Genomic DNA, 25,712 nt, shown 5'->3' with positions numbered 1-25,712 from the left:
AATCCAGGTAGTCTACTAATGTTCAATGATGATGTGTTCATTAGTCCCACTGTGGAAATTCATCACAAATCTAGCCTTCTGACAAGTGGCATCACTCTCTAACCCTAACCTATCTATTTATGGCATTATCCTACATTGTATCTACTGAAGCAAAACTACAATGGCTGGCTGGGTTCAACTGGCTTGATAGGCAGTTTCATCTGAATGCAATGGTGCCTCAGTAGTCCAGCCATCATCAATGGTTAAACCACAATAGCTTAGCTAAACAGCAATAAATCTGGTATCAAAAATTTTTCCACAGATGATGTGATGGCCACTGATGTGTCTTACTACAGAAAAATTAACATGGTTTTAATATGAAGTTGAGTGTACAAGTGCAGAGAAGTCTACAGTGTCATCAGGTGGGCACACTCTCAATAACTGAGGTGTGTCCCAACTTCTTTTTTGCTAGTTAATAGGTGCATAATCTGGGCGCAAAGTAAGGTGCAAAGGTCAAAGGGGTTGTATTTAGTCCCTTTAATCAGCCTAATCATAGGTGTGTTTTGAGCACCAATTCGAGTGTCATCTCCAACTCCCTTTAAAAGCAAAGTGCGCCTGCACCTTGTGCACTGCTATTTACATTATTTAGTAGGCATGCACAATATTGGATTTTTTGCCGATATCGATATGCTGATATGTAACAACTCATCTGACCGATATCCAATACCAATATCGATAAATCCAGTTTTTTCCCTACCTAATTTTAGTGATCATCAGGTCTCTTCTGTAGTGGATTAACATCATATTATACATGCATACTTTTATCGTGATGGCCCACCAGCAGATGGAAACATGAAATACAGTGCTTTTCAATGTTTGTAATATTCATTCATTGTGCAAATTGAGAGAAAGCATGTTGGCCGATAATTATAGCTGATTTTAAAGCCGATATTGACTGATACCAATGATCTACCCGTATTAGGTGCATCCTTATTATTGAGCTGACTGGAGAAGCAAGCGGTTTTCTGCTTAGAGTGATACAATAAGAGCATTAATGTCACTGCAGCAAATATTGTGGGACATTTAAGCGGCATAACTAAAAACCATAGTTATTAACTTGACAGAAAAAACATAACTAAACTTTTAGCTTCTGAAATAGAGCGCTGCAGGGATGATGCTTTTCTGTAGGCTGATGCGGAAGTTAGTGTCGCTCTGGTTCCCTTGTCGAAAAGCCTATGTTATTTTTCCATAGGATTTTGGATTATTGCAGAAAATAAGCTTGGTGGTAAACAAAGGTTTATCAAGCAAGATAATCTTCACAAATAAACACAACTTTTATGATTTTTGAAGCCTAAATGTAATCGCCAGAAGTAAAAAGTTAATGTTCAGCTTTAAACAAACTACACTTTGGTAGCGTGTTTAACATCCCTACCGAAACAACGCTGGAAAGCCATGGTTGGCATTGTGATGTTCTGTAGTCTCATTTAGCCTCTTGTTAGCAACCACCTTTTTTAAGATAAGAACATCATCACTCATATTTACCTCATTAATGATGTATTATTTCTCTCAGCCACAACACATCTGTGTGTCCCTGTGTGTAACAAGCAAACTGTGCACATGCTGTGAACCCATCCGTGTAGGCAAATATTACTATCTGAATGAAGTGGCCTTTAAATGGCAGGAAAATACTATGTCGAAAAAAGTTCATCAAAGTGAATCAGTAGATTAATACAGCCCATGATTGCATAATAGCCCACAGCTGTGTTGGAGGTGTGTCCATGATCACACACAAAAGGCCATTATTAATGGGTTATAAATCATTTACAAATACTTTATAGCTCCATTACGAGTCATTAATGAGAACAACTTTTGAATAACCAGGTTGCTTGAAATTCCTTCAGCAGGTTAGGGTTAAGTTATTATGGTAATACAACAATAAAAAAAATCATACGTTTCTTTCTAATAAGCCATCAAGTCTGAAGTTACACATGTAAGCAAGTCAAAAATAAAGGGCTATTGATCCATCAAGTCTTTTCCCAACCTGAGAACCCAAAATTTGTTGTTATTATTGGCCTATAATGTATCCATAACAGGATTTAAAAACCATTACTAAAGCCATTGGCGACAACTTCTAAACATTGTATAAAGGGTGCCTCATTAGAAATTGGTACCAATCCTTGAGAGTGAAGAGTTACTGTCACATTATCATTATGCTTTGGCTCACTGTCACCTCATTTTGGTCATGTTTGTTTGTGTGTTCTTTGTGCTGTTTCTGTGGAACTGATTCATCTGCTTCAGCTGGTCATAAAAGCCACTCCATACTTGACATGTCTAAATATGGACTACATTCCATTTAATGAGTAACGCTTTTCCATAATTGCTATAGTTTGTCATATGGAAGTTACTTTTATGTGCATATGTGAGTGCCTTTCAGTTTTAGTCAGATTGGGGGCGGGGGTTCAAGGAATGTGAAAGAGACGTATTTGTTCGATTACCTGCAATTGGGGTTTAATGTGCTTTTTATGGGTCTAATAACTGCTTAGGCCTCCTGTCTTGTGCTTGTGCATATGTACAACATTACTGTTATGTAATGTTACCAGACTTTCTGCAGATAGAGAAATGCAGGCAGGCGAGAAAGGAACAGGTGAGTGTCACATAGTGCCCCCTGGGCAATGAAGTTTATTAAGGGCCATTGTGAATCGCCCAAGGAATCTGATATGGAGAGTATCGTCAGGTTGTGAGAAGTGCTGGTGCACAAGAACAAGTCATGGTACACCAAACAGTAAAATGTAAAAAATTGCCGGTACTGCATACAGGTGAGAATTGGCCAACTTGGCGCACTGCTGGTAAATAATGGGTGCTCCATATTTGAAAACTTTATACAATGTCATTTCCCAAAAAAACATTTTTTTCAAATTGGTATAATTTATTTGAGTTTTGTAAAACAACATAACTTCACATTGTCACTGTTATCCCATTATTTCCTGTCTTGTTACCTCATGAATACCTTGTAATTATTACAAAGGTATTCAGCAATTTATAATTTAAAAAAATACAGTGGCAAGTTGTTACGCCCTTGGTCCCTGACATCTTCTCCTAACAATGTTATTGGGGGTTACAGATATGTGGAAGTAATGGTAAGATTTTAACCCCTATGTTTGTCACACTGTGCCTCTCTCACTGCGTGTGTGTGTGTGTGTGTGTGTGTGTGTGTGTGTGTGTTTTTACCCCAACAAATGAGCCTCTGGTGATGTAACTTAAACAAGTTGCATACAGATGATGTCACTGACCGACTGGACGAGCTCACAACCACAACGGCAAACATCTGGCTCTTATTAATACACACTGATTCACACACACACACACACACACACACACACACACAAACACACACACAGTTATAACTTTCTTCATCACTTTTCTCTTGCTCCGTGCCTCCTCCACTCCTCTGTCTATTTTTCTCCCTCTGTCTTCTGTCTTTGCTCCATGCTGCAGCCTCCTCTCTCACACAGAGAACTATCATGAGTGCTTGTATGCTACATTTTTAAAGAGACAAAAAAGACATTGACGAAAAATACAACATTTTTCCAAGTAAGCATGTAGGAATGTTGCATGATGCCAAACCACATGACACCACAACATATACTAAAGGAATAGCTCGACATTTTATGCAATGCTGTTATTTACTTTATTGCCTAGAGTTAGATGAGAAGATCACTCTTATGACTGTGCCGTAAATACAAAGCTGCTCCTGTTAGTTGAGCTTTGCACGAAAAATGGAAATAGGTGGAAGATGCGAGCCTTACTCTGTTTGACAGGAAAGAACAATGAACAAAATGTTAAGAAACTTGCAGAAAGATTCAACAAGGCCAGTTTACGTTAGACATGGATGTACTGCAGTTCTTATGCATTGGTTACATGTGTTGCCAATAGGGGCAAAGAAAGGCAATAATAGGAAAATTACAAGCAACTGAATATCAAGCTTTGAAATGCAATCACTACTGAATACATAAGTCTAATGCTGAAATTAAGATTAACCTTAATTCATAACATCTTAAATTTTTAATCTGACAACCATCCACTGAATTTAAATGTATGTGATTTGAATTCCCCCATTTCAAATTTCAGATTTTGCACTTTGTGTCCCTGGTGTGTCTAGAGACTAGAAAACAACATCTTTCTCTTTTTCTCCTCCTACATCTAGGCTAACAGAACAGAAAGCGTGTGTTCCCAAAAGCCAGTCAGATTTGGAGCTCCAAGTGACATCCTATGGGGTTTGTTGTAAAAGCCTACAGCCACCAACTCCAGCTAGGTGACCATGGTTATTATTTTATTCCCTCTCTGACCAGGTAGTACAGACATTTTGAGCAAAAGACACTACTTATTCTGTTTTTGGCTGCAATAACCAAAACAAAAGTCTAATGTTTACCCATCATTTGAGAATGTGAAGACCCAGTGAATACATTTATTTTGATGGAAATATGCCCACCACCACCACTGAAAAACTGTTGCACTAGTGTTTGCATTAGTGTGTGCAAACTTCATTACCTTAGCATTAGCCTGTTAAACTTATCATTAGCCTGTGGCACGGCAAGTGCCACAGGCACTACATCGAATCTACAACCGTACCTATGCCGTAGCCTGATGTGCACCTCCCCGGAAATGTAACTACACATCACAATGATGCAGACCTCCTATTTTTATAGGCTGAAAATTATTTCCCTTGGTGGAAATAAAGCTTTTATTTTCTTTTATTTCACATGAGAAACAATAAATTGTGAAGACAATGAAGCCTCCACAAAAATAACATTTTCAGTCTTGTGTGTGTTTTATCCTGGCTTCATATGAGTAGAGGAAATAACTGCTCATCGCTAGGCTAATTTAGACAATGTTAAATGCCATAGGCTTGTGCTAATAACGTTAGCAAGTTGTATTTGTTTGGAAAACTTGGTTAGTAGGCCTATAAAACAGTTTTTTTAATCAGTGAACCTGGTGAGTTGTAATGGAGCAGAAATTTTGTCTCGTTACCTTTGTCAAATGTTGCTGTTGTCCCTGGTTTCATATGAGAATGGCAGGAGCCCGAAACATTACATCCAATAAATTCTTCAAGGAGCAGCTTCTGGTGTGCGGACATTATCTTTTATTTCATTCTTACCTTTTGGTCCAGCACCCAGCATTAAGTTTTTTGGGATATGCGTGCTATCATTACCTGTTTTCATATGAGAAGAGGAAATCTCTGCTAGCCGCAAGGTTAATTTTATACAATGTAAAATGCCAAAGGCTTGTGCTTATAACATTAGCATGTTGTATTTGTGGGGAAAATGTGTCCAGCAAAAGACAAGTGCTTTTTCTGTAAATCCTGCAAGTTATTATGAAGCCAATTTGTGTACTAGTATTTGAAATTGTCGCTATTAAACCATGTTTGATATGTATTTTAGGTGTGTTTTGAATCTACTAAATTTTACAGCACTTCACAGAAACCCCACCACATACTAGAGTTTTGGAGATGTAACTTTAGAGTGACACAGACACACCACAGCACAAGTATAAATACTAACAACGGTGAAGGCCATATGTGTAGGCTACAACGAAGGCTCTGTATAGAGCTGATGCACAAGCATAAATCCGACTTAACTTTGATTGTAGACCTACAATCAATGTTGAGCAATGGAGCAATGTTGAGAAACTGCGCAAACTTTAAGCTAATTTTTAGTAGAAGTAGGCTGGATGTATTTTTTTTTATGTTTCCTTTTGTGGAACTTTATACTGCAACTGAAGTGCAGCAGGCTCTGTTAGCCTATGAAATCATGGTCTACTCTGTTCTGGGAGCCTCGCTGGTATTGGTGTATGTTCGACTCTAAGAAACAGTCACTCCTGTGCTTAGCAACGTTATGTATCTTAATGTTAGCACCCAGTTGCTAACTTGCTCAGAGTAGGTTTTCCATCACATGGTTGACAGTTTTATTAGCAGCTCTTCTTGTCCTTGGGCAAAACACCAAACCCCAAACTGCTTGTGTGTGACTGGGGGAATATGAGGCAAAAATTGTGAAAGCACTTTGGATAAAAGGTACTTTCAATGCACAAAATTAATGCACATGAAAATACATCATGCTTACCATAATTACTGTAAATACTATCACACATTTATCATGCTAGATCAACATTAGGAGTGATCATTAAAAAGAAAATTAATTGATTAAAAATAAGTTCAGGGGCGGTACGGTAGTGTGGTGGTTAGCACTGTCGCCTCACAGCAAGAGGGTTGCTGGTTCGATCCCGGGCTGCTCCTAAATCCAAGCCAGCTAACCTGCTGTCAGATCCTGACTCTGAAGACTTTGAGCAATCCACTTTCCTGAGGAGTCGTTTGGCTATTTCCCCCAAGGTATGAAGTGGCCATGGCCCCTAGAAGGAAGCATGGGTCTTGAGGGTCTTGAGGCTACCCTGCACCACAGAGACTCAGCTGCACCACAGAGCCTCTGCTGTCCAGCAACCCAGAGTCTCCACAGCCCAGCACCACCATCAATGCCCAGCCAAAGCCTGGACCTGACCTTGCGTCAGCTATCCCAGCCAGCATCCCGTTCTTTTCCTGCATTGGCCTGCAGCAGTCCTTTCACTGTTCTCCTGCTCAGTCCTTCATGAGTCCAACCTACAGCCAGGTCATCAGTTACCAGCTGCCTTTTCTAACCTCAAGTCCCTGAGCCAGGTTTCAGAGGGGTCCTGTGTCTGTGGCTGTATTTCGGGAGTGTCTCATCTCCATGGCCGTGATCAGCTTGGGTCCCATCTTTGTGGCTGTGTTCCAGAAGGTCCCGTCACTGTCATCATCCTCCTGAGGAGTCCCGCTCTGTTGCGGACCTACGGGGGTTCACTGTCTACCTGGCTTCCTGAGAGCCTTCACCTGTCAGCTCTGTCCCTAGGTTGTCCCCCTGAGATCCCCAGCTCCTTTCTTCTGCTCCAAGGCCACTTGCCCTGAGTCTCATCAAACTCTCAGCGGGCTGTTTTCCAAAATGTCACATCTCTCCTTATTAGTTATTAGGTTTCTAAAAACTCACAATCACAGACACACGAAAAGCCAAATGAGAATTATTATTAAAAGATTTTCTAAATGTCTTCAATCTGTAATCCCTCTTTATTCTCCTTCACTCTCACTTTCATCTCCCCAACCACTCCCCCTCCACCTCCCCCACAGCCTCCCCTCTCCTCCCTCCGTCCTCCCACCAGACTGCTGAACTGTAAGTACAGGGCACAGCAAAGGCCGAACATTCTTGTTTTCTGAGCCAATGCTCAGCTGGAGAGCACTCAAACACACACAAACACACACACACACACACGCACGCACGCACGCGCGCGCGCACACACACACACACAATCCATCTCTCTTTCTCCCTCTAACACACTCTCACGCTGGTCGCACGCACACACGCCCTTCCCAACCCCCATACTGAGTGAGAGCAGGGTTTGAAAGAGAGAAACGCAGCTCACCATTTTCACTGCATTACATTTCATCACCAGTCTGTATGAACAACAACAGATAACAGGAAAGAGAGGAAGAGAGGGCAGAGGGTGCAGAGAGATGTGGGGACCTCTCACACACACACACACAGCCCCCCCCCCCCCCCCCCCCACACACACACACACACACACACACACAAACACAGACACACACACACACACAGGGTAAAACAAAAAGAAGATGGGAGAGATAGGTGCACTCCACGGGCCAGTCACCTCATACCTTTACAATCGCGAAGGCGCGGTCATGACGTCACCCATGTTTTAAAAAAACGCACGGAGCAGAGAGAGACAGAGCGAGAGAAGGAGAGAGAGACAGAAACACCCCCAGCACTTCTTTTGCTTTATCCGTTTACCAATTAAGGCTCTCACGGTGAGGGCAGAGAGAGAGCGAGAGACGCAGAGGTAGAAAAGAGCGACAGAGCTGTCTTTTTTTCCTTTACGCCACCAGCACAGCCAATACACCCATTTCCCCCCACCGTGACTGCGCGCTGGGAGGGAGGACCGGGACGTCGGTGCAGCACACTCATACACAGCGGCTACACACAAACACACCCTCTGTGACCAAGTGAACTGCAGGCTGCTGCGCGCACTGACTGAACGGACCGGAGAGACACCGGACACACTCACTTGAAGATCACAGGCTACAGTACACATGTAAGTTGTGTCCCGCTGTGGTGTGAGAGTGATGCGGCGTGATCACTGTGGGAGAGTTTCTCTCAGATGATTTGTCTTGACTGAAATCTTGTGTTGATGTGACTGCGGTCCAGGCTGCGCGCTGTGAATGTGTGTCTTGTAGCTGTCACCAATAACTTCTCTGATGTATCTGAAGCTTTGGTTGACACAGTCAGTTTGCGGCTGTAATAGTTGTAATCTCTGTGCATGTAGTCTAGTGTGACGTTTGACACCGCGATAGTCAGTCACAGGAGATGATGTAAAGGTGGATGTAGCTCATCCATCCATCTCACCTCATTCCTACACATACAGTTTGTTTATGGGTTGTCACGCACGAGCACGCTCCTCCGCGCGCACTCCAGCAGCAGCGGACTGTAGCATCTCTCCGGTGTTACATTTAGGGGCTCCGCACCAAATAAGGCAATACACAGACTGCGCTGGAGTTTTTAACAGGGGGGGGGCAGTGGAGCAAGTGGTGGCCGCTTGCGCCCTCCGCCGCCGGGAGCAGGTCTCACACCGCAAGAGCTGGAGGGCCATTTGGTCCCTGTTCAAGAAGTTTGAACATATGTCATTGTGGGTTTTAACTCATGAAAAGATCAGAGTGGCTCAACTGAGGAGAAGCAGACTGTCAGACCCTCACATTCTCTCATTTATAAAATTACTTCTTTACTTTTTACACATTAAAGGCCACTGTATCACATGAATCAATGAGGGGCTAAAGTGGTTATAATGTTAAATATAATTTTCCTGTCAGCAGGCAGATCATAAGGCACAGTGCTGGAAATGATTTATCACATTTTTATCAAGATGACTGTTTGGAATTTGTAAAGAACCAATGATGTTTCAAGAAATACCTTACACACAGTATATGGCCTGGATATATAGCCAATGTATATCTGTATATATGTGTGTGTGTGTGTGTGTGTGTGTGTGTATGTATATCTATATATACATGTATGTATACATACATACATCTGTACATCACATATATACATCACATCTATATACATTTAGAACCAAATTCTGGGTCTTATTCACTAGTAGTCTCTGTGGGCCCCCACACTTCCTCTCTTGATCCATGTATCTCTCACACACTTTTTTTTCTTGGGGAAAGATTTGACAGTGAATGCTGGTGCTCCAGCAGCATCGAGCAGTCACCCACTCAACTCTAGCAGTGTATAAAGATGAATCCTAGCGCAGGGGCGCACTAAACCATTTTGCGACTTAAAGGGGTGAGAGAGGTCTCAGAGAGCTTCCACTATTTGGTTTTTTTTTTTTATAAGTTCAGTCTTTCAACTGATTTATTGAGCCAGTTTTGCAAACAAAACCAAACTTTTCATCCCAGGCTTCTCAAGGGCCTCCCTCCAGTTGGGGCTCTGGGTAACCAGTCGCACCGTTCCCCCCGCTGCAGCACCCTTGCTCATACTCAGCCACACCCTCTTCGCTTTCGCCTCAAGGTAGAGAACCTCTGACTGTTCCTTACATTATATTCAGAGTTTTGACATCTACAGCTATAGGAACATTTTTGTCTCTTTTGTTTTTTTTTCTACCATGCTGTTTTTAGTTATGCCACATACAAAAAATAAGTTGTCAAAAGCTGATTTTTCAGTTTGTGCTAGTGTTAGCTGTCTGTCCTTTTGTTGGTAGCTAGCACAGGAGTCCAAAATGTGTCTGTTTTGGATGGTTATCCACAGGCTGTTGGGACAGTAATGTTTATAATTCCCACCGTGTTACAAATTAGGCCAACTGGAATGGCGGCCAACAAAAACAAGACAAAGGCTTTTTTGATTGAAATTGTGTATTTTTATTTTGTATACAACTCTCAAGTTGTTGTAGCTTACATAAATATATAGGCTACATGTAGTCTATAGTAACCACATTAATCTGACAGGTGCCAGTGAAATCTAAATTATGTTTTTTTTTTAGCCCAGAACAAGGTGTTCCAACTTACCCTACCCACTCTCCCAACTGTCCTGAGGAGGCAGTTTTGGGAAAATGCACTCCTCTTCACAAAATTGTGCCTTTCACATTTGGGGGATTGGGCTCTAAAAAAACATTGATAATGGCTCAAGTCGTCTGTGATGAATGGACAGTTATTTCAAGTCAGTACAAAAATGTTCCAACCGGGGTGTAGGTAGCATAGTGGATAGTGCCGGCGCCCCATGTATAGAGGTGATGCCTCGCTGCAGCGGTTGCGAGTTCGACTCTGGCTTGCAACCCTTTGCTGCATGTCGTCCCCCCATTCTCTCTGTCTCCCCATTTCACACTGTCCTGTTTATTAAAGGCAAAAAAGCCCAAAAAAATCTTTAAAAAAAAAAAAAATGTTCCAACCAACCCCGCTCTCCCCTATAGGACACATGCGCATTTGTTGTTTTAAAAGGGAAATGGATCCTTTACATTGTTGTAGGTCTTTTCCCACTTACAGTTAAGCTTGAGGGCAGTGACAGTGAGAAAGATCAGACCCAGAAAGCAAGTTGAGAGGCGGAACTGTAGGTTTTTACAAATTTACAGTTAACACACAGAAACACACATTTTTGGTCTTTATAGAATAATAAGATATTTCTAACCAGCGATATATGACAGTATGAAGTGTATTTTGTGAACTGTAATGTGGCCTAGGGTGAAAGTATGAGGAATAGGACTGATTAAAATGCAACCACGCAAATATACGCCATGCAGATTGCAGAAAATGTGATGTTCAAGGTCCATCTCTGTTTACTTCTGAGTTATTTCATAAAGAAACCAGGGAACATATGTATGTTCTGATACAGGTATTTAATGCAAATGTTGCTTGTTTTGCTCATTGCTCATCACAAATACTTTTATTAAATATGCACATGGTACATTGTTGTTATATCTGGGTGGGGAAAACATTAGTATTAGTATAAGTATTGCAGTATGTTTGTGAAAATTCTCAGTCATCCAGGTCACAGTAATCTTAAGTACTATATCGTAGGCAGCTGGACTTGCTTGAGTTTCTTGAAGCCATTGCACCTCTCATCCAAGAAGCTTCTTCAGTTCAGTTCTATACTGAATCATCATCATCTTCTGTCCCCCAATGTTTTCCTCTTTTTAATTTTCTCTGGTGAGACTGAAAGATTGGAATGTACTTCTTTTATTCTCAAAGTGAACGTGAACATTTTTTCCCAAGCTCTTCTGGCATGATATCATACTTTGGTGATAACATTCCTGTACACACTTCATCTAAAACACAGTTGAGAAAAATGTGTGTTCTCAGATTGTAGGCTTTGGATGTTTACTGGCTCTGTAGGCCGGCCAAAAATTTCGATGACTTATTGCAGCTTCTCAGTTTCATAACACCTTCATAATAATGAGGTGACAAGAGCCCCGAAGAAGCTGGTGCTGCGGGCATAGAAAGTGTGAGATGTAAACATGTAGACCAAACCCGTCCTTATTTGACACTTCTTGGCCTACTTTCACCGAACAAGTGCCACCAGAGGAAACACACACACACACACACACACACCCACACACACACACACACACACACACATAACACACACACACACACACACACTCACATACACACACACACACACAGGGCATTAAGGGGAAAGTCACAACTTTGCTGTAATCTGTGCATATGACTTGCTCTCTCTCCTCACCACCACTCTGTACATGTGACATGTGGTTAGTGGGGCTGCTTGCAGCATTCGTCTAACTTCCTCTGCTGAGTTCTGCTCTGCTTGCGACTGAGCGGGTGTGGTGAGTGATGATGAGAAGCTGCTGGCACTGCAGGGCTGGTAGTATACTAATAGTAGTATCACTGGCAGAGCCTGTTAATGGGACAGTTCACCCCCATATCAAAAATACATATTTTTCCTCTTAGCTGCAGTGCTATTTATCAGTCTATGTTGTTTTGGTGTGACTTGCTGAGTGTTGGAGATATAGACTGTAGAGATGTTCCCCTTTTCTTCAATATAATGGAATTAGATGGTTTTATTTCTAATTTACTCTGTTTGGCATCCTTTCTCAGCGCCATGGTATGCTGGGTGGCATCAGTTTGAAAAACTGCTGGATAACAACGGAATTTAAGGAGCTGGAAAATCCCTATAGGTCAGGTGGGAATGGTGGTGGATGGGTTTCAACAAACACCAGGCTTTCACCCAGGACCTTGGTGTTTGCTTCACTATGAATGTTGGGCCAAATCATTGTGTTTTTTTCTTAATGTGTTTTTGTTGCACAAGGAAATATACGTTAATATGAGGTGCATTACTGACGCTGTAAGTTTATTTTTTTAAAAAGACTGTACGCATGTAATAAGCAGAGACTCTGCATTTCCTGTGAAAATGAAAGTGTAGCCTATTTAAAAAGACACACTTGGCGTCCTAGAATGTTGGCACCCAGGATACCTAGTAGGCGTGAAAGTCCACTAGCCAAATGGCGATACATGACAAGCTGGTAGTGAGAAAGTGTTGCTCAGTTATCACTTTATGAGTCACTCTCAGTGTGTGGCGATGTATTTATCTGCAAAGACTCTGCCCTCTGTTTGTGTTTTCCCATTTTCCTCTTATTTTGCTGTGTTTGGGACATTCCTGGGCAGTGTGAACAGGTTGGTTCCTGGGCAGTGTGAACAGGTGTGGTCAGGACTTTATGAAAAGGCAGTGACACGGTACCAGACTGTTAGCGGCACACATCCAAGAGGAATCCATAAAAAATATGGACACAGCACACAAAAAACCCTGCAACTATAGTAAGGTGAAACACCAGTCTGGGGTTGGCTTTCACTTTCACCTTTACTGGTGGTACTTTTTACTTGTGACACACAATGTTGGATTTTTTCACCAACTAATTTGACCTATAACTGATACGGATATCAATATGTCCACATTTTTCCTCACCTAATTTTAGTGATCATCAAGTCTCTTCTGTAGTTGAATTAATGTCATGCTATACACGCATAGTCTTATCGTGACAGTCCACCAGCAGATGGAGAAATGAAATACAATGCTTTTCAGTGTATGTAATATTCATTCATTGTGCAAAATACGAAAAAGCATGTTGGCCGATTCCAATTGTTAATTTCAAAGCCAGTATTAGCCAATACCAATGATGTGCCAATATTATTGTGCATCCCTGCTATTTACAAATAGTCATTTACAATTCCTGCATAGTATGACTATAGGTCATTTTTTATCCTCCATAATAGGATGCGCCCCATGCAAAGAAGCGGTCAATGTAAAGCTTCTCAAAAAATGACGCGAATGCAAACATCTACACATCAGCCATTATTTGATCAAGACTATATGAAAAAATGTCAGTGGGGATTCGTAAATAAAACACACAGTAAGTATTTGATTAGTGCGATGAAAGTTGTCCAGAATGAGTCCAGATGCGAACAAAGTGGTAGAAGACTGGGGCAGAGACAGATATAACAAGGGGATAATTTTTAAAAGCAAAAGTGCAGAGAGGACAAGAGAAGAGTGTGATTTCCAAAACAGTGAAGGGGAGGGGGATAGAGGAGTCATTTAAAGAAGAAAACTGGAAAATGTGATGCAATAAATATTCACTAGAGGGAGCTAAATGCAAAGCCAGAGGGACCAGTTTGCTCTCCAGATCCTGAGACATTTTAATGTGTCTTGGTCAGCTCTCTATGTCCCCGCCCCGTGTTTTGTCTCCTGTTTATTTGGCAAATTCCATTGAAACAATAGGCCACTCCGCTGTGAATATTTCACCAGTTTTCTCAGCTCTCACTTACTTCCAGGGAACATTTTATTGTGCTTTCTGAAGCGCAGTACGAATTTAACCCAGAGATGATCCCTCAAAAACGTTCCTGTTTCCACATATCCATTCAGTTACAGCTCTTTACTGTCTGTGTCTCACTTCTCATTTTTTATAAAGTCTGCTGCCCTGTTTTCCTGCTCTGCCACAATCACTACCCACTGTCGTCATTAGTTTCTATTTTAATTGTAAAACCTGTAAACTCTTAGGACAAATGTAAAAGTAATGAATTAAAATTACACATCTACAGGGACTAGAGCCGAATATTTTGAAACTATGTTTTATCTATTGTTCTATTGTTTTAGCTGGCAAAGTGAATGTGAAAACTTGGTTCGTGTGTGTGTGTGTGTGTGTGTGTGTGTGTGTTAAGATTACATTAATAAGGGCCTTTTATTGGGGTGTTATTAAGCCTGGGGGCTCCAGGGTTGTTACGGGGGTGAGGGGCATTCTTGAGATTCTCCCTCCTTGACCAGGCACACACAAACACACAAAGGCAAAGCATTCTTAATGGCTCCTGGCCACACTGTGGCTCCTGGCACTGAGCTCCTTGTTTAGTCAAAAACGCTGCAGAGTCACTTCTCTCCAACTGTCTTTATAGCTACTGCTGTTCTGTTTCTCTCAGGGAGAAAATTAATCAAAAGACATAAACTTATGTGTGAATTGTTGAGACTTGCAATTTTAAATAAATGAGATAGTCCTGTTGAAGGGGCACTGCAGTGATTTAGTATTACACTTTCAAAAAAGTTGGGTGACTTGCATAACAGATTTGAAAAATTATGGGCAAAACTGAGGCAGCAGAGGTTGAGATATCTTGACTTTTAGCCTCTAGTTTGAGTCAAGCTTGAAAAGTGCTGGATCCTACAATTCCCATAATGCACCTTAATAGAATGTCATTAGACTTCACGTTTAAAATGCGTTCATCTTTCAAATTCCATGTCTCCAGCAAGCCACATCCTCTGAGGCTGAAAAATTAAGCCAGTGCAGACAAACCCAAAACTACTTCTTTGAATGGCCACTTGAGGCTGGCTCCTTAACAGCGTAAATTCCCATAGACCCCCATGTTAAAATGCACAACTTTACAGCAGAAATAAACACACACATAGTCAATGTGTATGCTGCCATCTTACAGTTGGCAGTTTGTGGCAAATTAACACAAACATTCCAGAGGTCAAATCGTGCAAATTATGTTAGATGAAAGAACACCTTCAGACCTTAGAAAGATTCCTCTAGAGCCTCTGAAGACATTATACAACTGTTTCACAGGCTGAGCTGTACCCCCCACAACTAATAAACTGAACATCATGTGAAAAATTGGCTGAGTGGCTCTCGAATTATTTAATATGTTTCCCAGGGGCTTTCTGTCATGTGAAAACAGAACAGAAATGACAGCGAGAGCATGTGCAAGACATCTGGATTATAATATTTTCCACCTCATCCCCTCTTATGTTCTTTTTGTGCTGTGACTCCACATTATGGAGCATCCCCCTCAAAAACAATCAAATTATGTCTCTGATGTCTCTAAAACTTGAGGAGAGGTGGCTTCTCAACACAAATGGTTAAACAACCCTCAAAGAGATTTTAGTGAAAATGAAGTAAAACACCAAATTAAACTGTCTACCACTACCCTTCTTACGTTGTGAAAAACTGCCTGCTTCTATAAAACACTCAACCTGTCATTAGTGCATCATATGGTGCATACTTGGTGTGTGATCGCATCTGTCAGTACAGTGAAGTCAAACAGAGGAGGTGGGTAAGGCTGGTGTCTAGACACTTCCCTGTCTGGCTGATTCACGCTGTTACCTCTTTAAAGATAAGGCTACACACTGTGACATCACCAGACAAACACATATACATGAAGGCACAAATTCAGGCTACATATATTGAATATATATGCACAAATAAACACATTGTTCATGCTTGCAGACACAAACAACTGTACAGAAAAGGAAAGTTGAACAAAGCTGTATGCAGACCAACAGGCACAAACAAACACATCTTTGTGACCTGATGCAGAGTCACTGATGCTCATATCCCTCTGGATAGCTCAATCTCTGCTGCCTGGGACCAATGAACATGAGCATTAGCTGAGCTCATATGCTCACAGGGACCCTGAACATGGTACCTTCATCTCTGTACATCTGGCACAGCATCACCTTCTTTCTCCAGCTAAGAAAACAACCCCCTTCTTCAATAGCCAAAGCATTACTGTCATCAGTAATGGGAGAAAATAAACAAATGAATCTTTTTGAACAACACTTTTAGTGTATGGTATCAGCCTATCAAATGTCCGAGGGCTAATGAATGCCTTTTTTCCCCACTTGCCCAGTCTTTGTTATCAAAGGTTACTGCTTACGCTTCTTTTGACAATATGTAAACATGACGCGACTGAATTGGTCGATGAAATAATAAGCTTGAAGTTTAAACTTAAACATAACAATAACAAAGAGCAAAGAAAACTGATCAGGTGAGCCATGAAACATTCTTTTCACGGCATCAGTTCCATTGAGTTGATACATGTAAACCTTCCGAACTTTTCAAGTTTTGACATTTTTTACAAAATGTGGTGTCACTTTCTCTGTGATGCTTTGTTATAGTATATGCGCATTCGACAGCTTGTGTTGTCCACACCCCAAAATGTTTCTTCAACTTTTTCTTCATAAGCAGCCATCATGGGGTCAGTGTTTACGTAGTTTCCACATCAATACTTAAAACTCAGGATTCAATCAGCCAATTTAATCACTTATCATTCATTTACTGTAGCAGGCAGTGTGAGCAGAACCCTTCGATAACAGCAAATAGCCGAGTGGGTGAAGTTGGAGATTCATGAGCAGTCAGACATTTGACAAGTTGAACCAGTACATACTGGACAATAAAAGGAGTCATTCAGAAAGATCTGTTCGCTCATTGTTGCCCATCACTAATTTACATGTATCAGCTCGAAGGAGATGATACTGTGACAAGAATCGGTCAACTCATGACTAACTGATAAATGATGGGATTATAGAGGATAAAGGATGGGGCTGTCTCCAAATAATCAGTGATACACCAGGGCTGAGAAAGAGGGAGTCTTGTGTTTAATGTAAAGTTGATCAATTCTTTTCACTACAGCTTCCATATCTGGTAGACAAATACAGAAAATGTTAAAATACACAATACACAAGTAGACTAAAGTCCATTTTTTCTACTTAGTATTTCTATCACAAATAGCTGTAGAGTTGGACTTATCAGACCAGTGCCCAATAATATACAATTCAGAGGTACAGTGTGTAGAATTTAGGAGCATCAATTTTGCAGAAATTGTATATAATATTCATAAATATCTTTTTATTAGTTTGTAATCACCTGAAAATAAAAATTATTTTGTTTTTGTTAACTCAGAATGAGATGTTTATATCTATATACAGAGCAGGTCCTCTTAAAGCAGCAAACTGCAGGGTAGAGAAATGAAGCCAAAGCAAAAGTGCCAATAACTGCAGTTCCTTGAATAGCAGCTTGAAGCTGGCTCCAAAACAGATTCGATCCCCATAGACCACATGTTAAACTGCCCAAATTACCAGAAGAAATAAACATGTTTACAGCCTGTTACAAAACACGATTTTGTTCGCTATAGCTATTAAGGCATAAAGTTACATCCAATTAAGGGCGTGATCACAGTGACTAGCTGTCTGTGAGCCATCACCACAGTTATCAATTATGGATCTTTCTATTCTGAATGTTTGAGGCATGGATTTTATGTTTGTAAAACTTTCCTCAAGCTGAGAAAAGCGATTTACAAATCTGTGACATTAACACAATGTAAAGTCTATAAGCCAAGCAGGAACTTGTGGGCAGGGCCAGTGGGAAACACTACTGCGCATATTCAGTGGGCTGCATACCACAGAAGTAAACCTGGAAGCTAGAAACTTTTTTGGTGAATGTTCCAGTCAAGCCGTCCATATCTAGTTATTATTAAAAATCTACGGTGACATCACAATAACTATGTTAACGTTAACCTTAACTACGTTTGTTTTTTTTTTTTTTTGACAGCCGATGTGGAAGTTAGCGTCACCCTGGTTCCCTCCTCAAAAAGCCAATGGTATTGACGTTCTGTAGTCTCATTTAACCACTTGTTAGCAACCGCCTTTTTAAAGAGATGTTTGCATGTGTGAAGTACAAACATAAAAGTCTCTTAAGTTTGTGTTAACCAAAGACTTTATTTCAGGCTTCTAACCAAAAACCTAACCCACTGAGTTTGAGGCGAGGAAACTGGGAGTGCCAAAATGCTAAATCATTTCCAGGTTTTAGGACTCATTCCTGCACCACTCTATGGTCCTCTTCCATGGACTTTGCTGTGTTGCTTGTACACTAGCTCAGAAGGAACAAATCAAACACTGCCTCTAGATGAAGCCATCAGTATTTTTGCATTGGCCACCATAGTTCTCTGAAACGCTTGGCACATGGGAGAAGTTTCAGTTCTGCAACCTCACCACTAGATGCTGCTATATCCTACACACTAGACCTTTAACTTCCATGTTACTTATTGGAAAATGTGTTCAGGACTGTGCTGAGTCTATTTTTCCCTCTGTTGTCTTAAATGAATGACTACCATCTGTTGAGATTTAGTTTGAATGTGAGTCATTTTCTTCTTAAAGTGAACATTTAAAAAGAGTGTCATCCCTGTGGAGCTGCCTCCATGTGCAAGCGTATCACATGTGCCTTAAGTTTCATCCAAAATGACTCCCCTTTCTGCTTTCCGGTTCCATAACCACCTCCTTTCTTTGCAAAATATCTATCTCCGGGCTATAAGTCACTCTCTCGTGTTCACTCCTTTCTTTCTTTTCTTTCCTCTCAGACACAGACAAGCTAGAAAGTGAGAGAGAGAGAGAGAGAGAGAGAGAGAGAGAGAAAGAGGGAGCGGCCACGCAGAGTTGAGCAGACTCCACCCAGAGAAACAGCCAGCGAACCAAGACACAGCCGAGACCATAAAAATGAGTGGTTCACACCCCCGGCTCCACCAGAGCGCCGCGCCCGCTCCCAACGCTCTCTCCACGGACAAGGACGCAGAAATGCCCGCCACGGAGAAGGACCTGGCCGAGGATGCGCCGTGGAAGAAGATCCAGCAGAACACCTTTACCCGCTGGTGTAACGAGCACCTGAAATGCGTCAACAAGAGGATCGGCAACTTGCAGACGGACCTCAGCGACGGGCTGCGGCTCATCGGGCTCCTGGAGGTCCTGTCCCAGAAGAAGATGTTCAGAAAGTACAACCAGAGGCCCACCTTCCGCCAGATGCAGCTGGAGAACGTGTCGGTGGCCCTGGAGTTCCTCGACAAGGAGAACATAAAGCTGGTGTCCATAGGTGAGTCACATGTTGAGTGAACGAATGCCAGTTTATTTGTCTTTGGTTTTTGCAACTGTCCTTTAATTCCTGTCCAGCTTCATTCAGGTGGCCTCTCCTCTCTTGTAAGCTGCTCTTTGTGCATGCATGTTTGGTTGTCTTAAAGAAACAGCTAAATTGGAGCACAAGGCCAAGTAGATTGTGATAAAGTAAAGAGCAGTGCATGTATACATTCCTGCAGGTCGAATAAAGTTGAGCATGTTACTGCCCAGTTAAAAAAAATATCTGTCACCTTGTAAAGAAAAAGGGGTGAAACACACTTGACCCCACTGTGTTCTCCTGTGAACGAGTGTTAAATAAGTCTCCAGTAAAGTTGCTGATGTTGGGAATATTACTGAGTGTGTTTTAAGTTAGAATGCAGGCGTTTCCCCAGTGTCCAGGGCCGCTGTGCTATTGTGTCAGGGTTGTTTTGGGAGGAGGGGGTCTGACTGTGCAGAGGGGGCCCCGGGCTTTCTGTGCTCCCCTGCCACCCTAGCTGAGCTGAGCTGGGCCGGTCCGAGCCAAAACTTGTGGGCCAGGATGTAATTCAGGCCTACTAGGATAGGAGAGCTGATCCGGTACACACACACAGACACAGAAAGAGAGAGACACAGGGCTATTGTCTGTGCTCATGTCGTGCAGTGGGTTTTGGCTGGGTCTCCACAGCATTAGACAGAACTTGGCTCAAGCATGGTGACACTGGGTTTAATGGGCTTTGCCTACATGCAGCTGCCTACCTGTTTACAACACTGGTGATTTTGTAGTTGTTTATCAGACTGCAAGTGAATTAAAGTAATTGTTTGCTGAGCTACAATACGAAACTAGGAGAATATAGCCTTCTAGTGTTCATCCCTTCCCATATAGTATAGGTTAGGTCACACTGCAGTGATTTTCCAAGAGGCTCAAGGATCCTTAATGGATTTGATCCCAAATTTAATCACATTGTTAATTCAATTAAAAGTTGAGATTGCATAAGAATGACTAATCCTATCAGATGTTGCACCCTCTCAGCACCTGGGGTAAAGACAGACAACAGCCTTGTTTGTGTGGTTGCAAGGAAAGAAGGATGTGTGTGACTGTGTGTGTGAATCAGACATGAGTGAGTCCTAGGGGGAATGCCTGGCTCAATTCATGCTTTCCACACACATGTTGCTGCTTCCTGCTGCAGCCAACAGGTGAGGTGATGGCACCGTTTGATCCTCATGTCAAAGTACCCTTCAATCATAGCAGACATGGAGAGATGGAGCCACTGCAGACAGATCTCATCATCAGTAGAGATTGTGTTTATCAGTGTTGTGGTTGGCAATAAGATACCATTGAGGGCGCAGTACCAGGCACCAATGAGCCACACTACTCAGCACTGTCTGTTCCTCTTGCTGACTCACCATCAGCCTAGCTGCTCCTCTTGAGTCATTTAATCTGAAGATGAGAGAGGAGCCCGCTCTCCTCTTTTACTTCCTCCTTTCATTGCAGAAAAACGGGCACACCCAGCCAGCAACCCTTACCACAAATTACCAAACTGCTCAGCATGATGCATGGTCTCCCTCCCTCTTTCTTTGCTCTGAAGCTCTTGCTCTCTTTCCCTTCTCCTTTACCAGTTCAACATTTTTTGTCCTTTCTGAACCTTGATGTCCACACCCCTTTCAATTCTCCTTTGCTTGCTTACTAAAAATGGACATGTATTGATTTGCAAGAGTGCCTAGTGTAACACTGTCATCATGAGATAAGCTACATTAGACAAATCAATGATTTTCTCCACCCAAAAAGCAATCAAGATCAGAGTAGTTGAGCATGGATGTGGACTAGGGATGCAAATAATCACCAATCAATAATTGATAAGTCACTTATTCTGTAAAATGTATGAAAGAGTAAAAAGTGGCCAGTCAGGAATCCCCAGAGCCCTGAGGTGCAATCTTCAAATGTTTCCAGACAACAATTACAAATGTTGGGCATTTATGCTTGATACATAATTTAATTAATATTGTTAGAAATACACTTACTCCCTTTCTTGCTGAGAGTTAGATGATAAAATCAATACCACTCCCGTGTCTGGACCACTGACTGTATTTAAGATGGGCAGTGCATCTCCATTTCCTCCCACTTTACAAAAACGAAGCCAAAATATCCCGCATATGGCTGCTGCCATTTTGCATTGGTGACATCATTTGGAGCCAGAGTCTGTGCAGTAGTAATCTGGAAATCCATCGGTTAAAAAAAAAAAAAAAAAAAAAAAATTCTTCCTTTACCTTTGGAGGCACAGCCCGGAGTTTTTCGACTAACGGAAGTGCAGGGGCCTTCACGCCCTTCACTTCCGGCAGTGCCCCCAGGGAATCGCCGTGTTGTTTACAAATACTTCGGGTAGAAAACCAGCAGAGTTTAGCTATATATCACCGTGTAGACTAATCTGATGTTTGTTAAGTCTATAAACACAATGATTGAACAAACGTTACTTACTATTTCCGTGTGCACGTTAACATGGTTATCGTAGATTAGCTGGGCTAACCTTTAGCTGTTAACGTTAGCCGTTAGCGGTGTCTGTAATAATAGATTGTATAAAAATAAGGTAATAACTCAATAAATGGTCTGTGAATAAAATATTTTTTCCAGCGGATATCTTAGTTACAACATAATCTCTCAAGACAGATTCTGCAATTTACATTGTAGATTTACATTCTGCAATTTACATTGTAGAATCTGTCGGCAGCCCTGTGTGAAAGACGACTACAGAGAGGGGGAGGGCGGGGCTTTGAGTTTGAACGATGCTACGCTTTAGCCAATCACAATGGAGGGGGCATGGCTGAGACGTGCAGGTGTCCCCAGGAAATGTGTACCTACAGAAACAGCAAGCTCCGCGTCCATAGCGACCGCTCCACCCAAAACGCCGTCTCATCAACGTGAAAAAAATTTTTTTTTCCAGCGGATGTCTTAGTTACAACATGATTGAGCTAACTGGAGTAGTTTCATGTCATATCTGACAACGGGAGGCTTTTAACAGATGATGTCCTGATGTTAGCTTTGCTAACCGTCCCTGTCAGCTGCAGCCACTGCTGCTTTCTAGACATTGTGATTTCCCATAACTGAATAAATACCACACATAGCAACACAAAACTGCTTTGCGCAGCATCGTTCAGACTTACTATGTAAATTGCAGAATCTGTCTTGATAGATTCGTGCAGTAGTGATATCTGCCAGTATTGAGTTCCGGCCCATACACCAGTCCCACCAATTGCAAGAAATACCACTGAAAGCAAGCATACCGATTGGCAAACACAGCTGTCAATCATGACCTCAATTGCCCTTTTTTAACATCAAATTCATAATTATAACCACACTTATCAGGAAGATTAATATTTGAAAAGACATCAGCATAATGAACTACCTAAAATGACAGAAACCATCTTTGAGAAAGATTTATTTTAGTTTGGTCCCATCCAGGTTCCAGGGTTTATGTCCTATACTGCAGCCAGCTACCAGGGGGCGATTTAAATGTTTTGCCTTCACTTTTGGGAAGCTGTCATGTCATCCATCTTTATACAGTCTGTGGTCTGGACGTGAGAGTAGTAATCTTGATTGACTTATAGATTAATCAACTAATTGTTTCAGCCCCAAACTGGACTACAAAGCTACAGGATTGCCAGTTATCACTACACTAAGCTCTATTTTATCATTGTCTGAGGTGTGTGCCAACAGCTTTAGTCACAGTATCCTCATATGTGTCATTAGCATCACTCAGACGAGGATTATGATTTGAAATAGATCCACGGTTGTTGGTATGTTGGATCTTTCAGCAGGCTGTGAAGGTAGAGAATCTAGACAGTTAACAAATTCAGCTCTACAATGCAGTACACTCTCTCCTTGCATTCTCAGCACACACTGAAGTTTAGTGTTTCCTAGGGTTAAGCAGTATTTTGATAAATATCATGCAACGGTAGAAATGTGTCCACTGGTAGAGATTTGGCAATACCATTTCTACCTTGGGAACTGTTTGGGGTAGGCTATGTTGCAAATCAGGGCTGGATTTGCGCGTGATCCTGCAAATTCAGCTGTCTCTCAAGGTAACATGATTTGGGCAGACATGGAGGAGGAGAGAGAAGCTGTGAATACAGAAACCTCTAACATTTGAAATTATAGTTCTCTGGAACCTTTAAAGCTTCCATTTTTAAAGTGATTGTAGGTTTTTGTTTTGTTTTTAACTCGTGAGGCTAGGGCTGCTCGATCATGGCAGAAATGATAACCATTATTTTGGTCAGCATTGGGTTAAGGCTCAGCAATATGGAGAAAATCAAACATCTTGATAATTTTTGACCACATACCTCAATATCGATATTGCGAAGATAATATAGGGTTGACCGTTGATGCTTTCACAAAATATTTACAATGTTCTTGATAAGTAATCATCAGTAATGTGGATAAAGTCACTAAGTGGTTAAAGGCAAATAATAGAGCAGCCAGAACTGTCTGGTAAGTTCAGAAAATTATAACATTTTACTGTGATGCAGCCTTTAAAACCTGGAAAAGACAACACTTAGCCTACGATATTATGATATCCAAAATATCTAGTCTTATATCACGATATCGTTCTAATAATGATAAATTGTGATCACAATTAGTTAACATGATTACTCCTTTACTTTAGAAACATAATGTATTAATTGAACTTTTTTTAAAACCTTGTCTTTTTACTATTGGATTTTCTTGAACCTTAAATATAACCCAACTGAAAAACATGCCACAGCTTGGCTGAGAGTGAGTTTGAGCTTTTAGGGAGGGGCAAAAGTAAGCCATTGTCAAGGAAAGGGGTGCGCTGGATATATAACACAAGACAAAACATCAACATCACTGCCAAAGGGAATATTGTGATAAAAACATTACATATATCGTGGTAAAAGATTTTGGCCATATCACCCACCCAGGGGTTCAGTGTAATGAGGTTGAAACCCAATAGTTAATCTCTCTCTACAGTTTTAACAAAACCCCACATGATAAGGCACGGACAGCAGACACATGATTACTGACAGATCCAGAGGAGAACTCACAGGTAGTCAGCCAGGAGTGCAGTTGAATAGTGGCAAGGCTGCCATCTACTTGGCAGTGGAGTGAATGAGGGGAGAGACACTGACAGTAGCACTGATCAAACAGGCTGAGGCTCACCATTGTGTCTCATGTTGTTACGTCTCCATGTGATTTGCATTGGTTTGTTTATTTAGTTTGCTGTGATTATAGGATGATTTAACATTCATCTCATCTTTATATCTTGAGTTGTGTGAGGACATTCCTCTTGTGCACGTATAGAAACAGCCTATGCGCATATTCTACTGTGCTCATCACACCCATGTTTGAACAAGGTGAATAATTTCGCTTGACATCATTCTGTGCGTGTGTGTGTGCAGTGAAGCTTTAACACACACTAGCTGTTAAAATGATTGCCGTCTGTACTTACTACTGAGCCTGTGTGGAGTTGATCGAAATAGTTAAGATGGCAGTGATTGTGACAAACTCTTCCCGTCATCCACACAGACAGGATGTAAAATTAACAGAGCTGTGATGTAACTTTGAACCTGGCTGTTCCCCTGTGTTTGCCCGGGAGCGGAGACCGAGCAGGTTGAGACAGATGTGTGGCAACAATCAGGCTGTCTCCTTCTGTTACACTTAGGGCCATAATGGTACATGTATTTGTGTCGAACCGTTCGGTATGCGACTTTCGGTTCGGCACGACCCTGTACCGAGTTATTGGGCACAGGATATTATTTTATTTTATTTTGTTTTATTTTAATTCCGTTTTTGCGAGCCGAACCATTTAAAATATTTAGTTCCCCGACGGACATAATTGAGTGACGGACCGAGTCCCGTAAATCTTCGCTTTCACTTTGTGCAGTGCATTCTCGCATTTTGATAACATGGCAAGTGAGCCTGACAAACCTGAAGACCCACCCGCAAACCTTAAGTCCTCTGTTTGAGAACACTTTGGTTTCAGGGTAAAATACGAAGATGGAAATAAACAAGTTGACAAGACAAAAGCAGTGTGCCGACACTGCAGAACAGATGTCGGGTATGTACTTGGAAACACGTCTAACATGCTAACGCATCTAAAGCGACACCACCCGAGTTTGAACGTTAACCGGCACGACTAGAAAAAGCAATCTGGTGCAAACTACGATATCGTCGTCGTTTAAAAAGAAAGAGCATTTCCCTGACCATCGCGCTAAAGAAATAACCAACGCCATTGGAGTTGAGTAAAATTGTTTAAGCTGCACTTTAGATATAAGCATGTTTTGTTTACTGCACTTTAACAAAGTGGGAAAGCTAAGTAAGTTCCTAGTAAAACTGAATCTGAGCAGGCTTTAAAGCTGACCAGCTGCACTATACTTTTTATTTTAATTGAGTAAAACTGTTAAAGCAGAAATTTATATTTATATTTTTCATTCAAAAAATGTGTTTAAAAAACAGCAGGA

The 25,712-nt window shown here is 41.5% G+C and overlaps 1 protein-coding gene across 3 annotated transcripts in view; it reads left to right on the top strand.

Annotated features, from left to right (window-relative positions):
• Positions 1-7,781: 7,781 nt before the first annotated feature.
• flna (filamin A, alpha (actin binding protein 280)) overlaps positions 7,782-25,712 on the top strand; it is a 68,746-nt gene continuing 50,815 nt past the window's right edge. For all 3 annotated transcript variants that reach the window (XM_078170312.1, XM_078170311.1, XM_033629020.2), the window contains exons 1-2: positions 7,782-8,145; positions 18,737-19,242. In XM_078170312.1, coding sequence (XP_078026438.1) covers positions 18,873-19,242 — 370 coding nt within the window. In that variant the 5' untranslated portion in view covers positions 7,782-8,145; positions 18,737-18,872. The remainder of the gene's footprint in view (positions 8,146-18,736; positions 19,243-25,712) is intronic.

The sequence above is a fragment of the Epinephelus lanceolatus genome, chromosome 8, assembly GCF_041903045.1.
Source record: "Epinephelus lanceolatus isolate andai-2023 chromosome 8, ASM4190304v1, whole genome shotgun sequence".
Taxonomy (NCBI): Eukaryota; Metazoa; Chordata; class Actinopteri; order Perciformes; family Serranidae; genus Epinephelus; species Epinephelus lanceolatus.
Note: the sequence above shows the minus strand (reverse complement) of the source record. Positions and strands in the feature narration are given on the sequence as shown.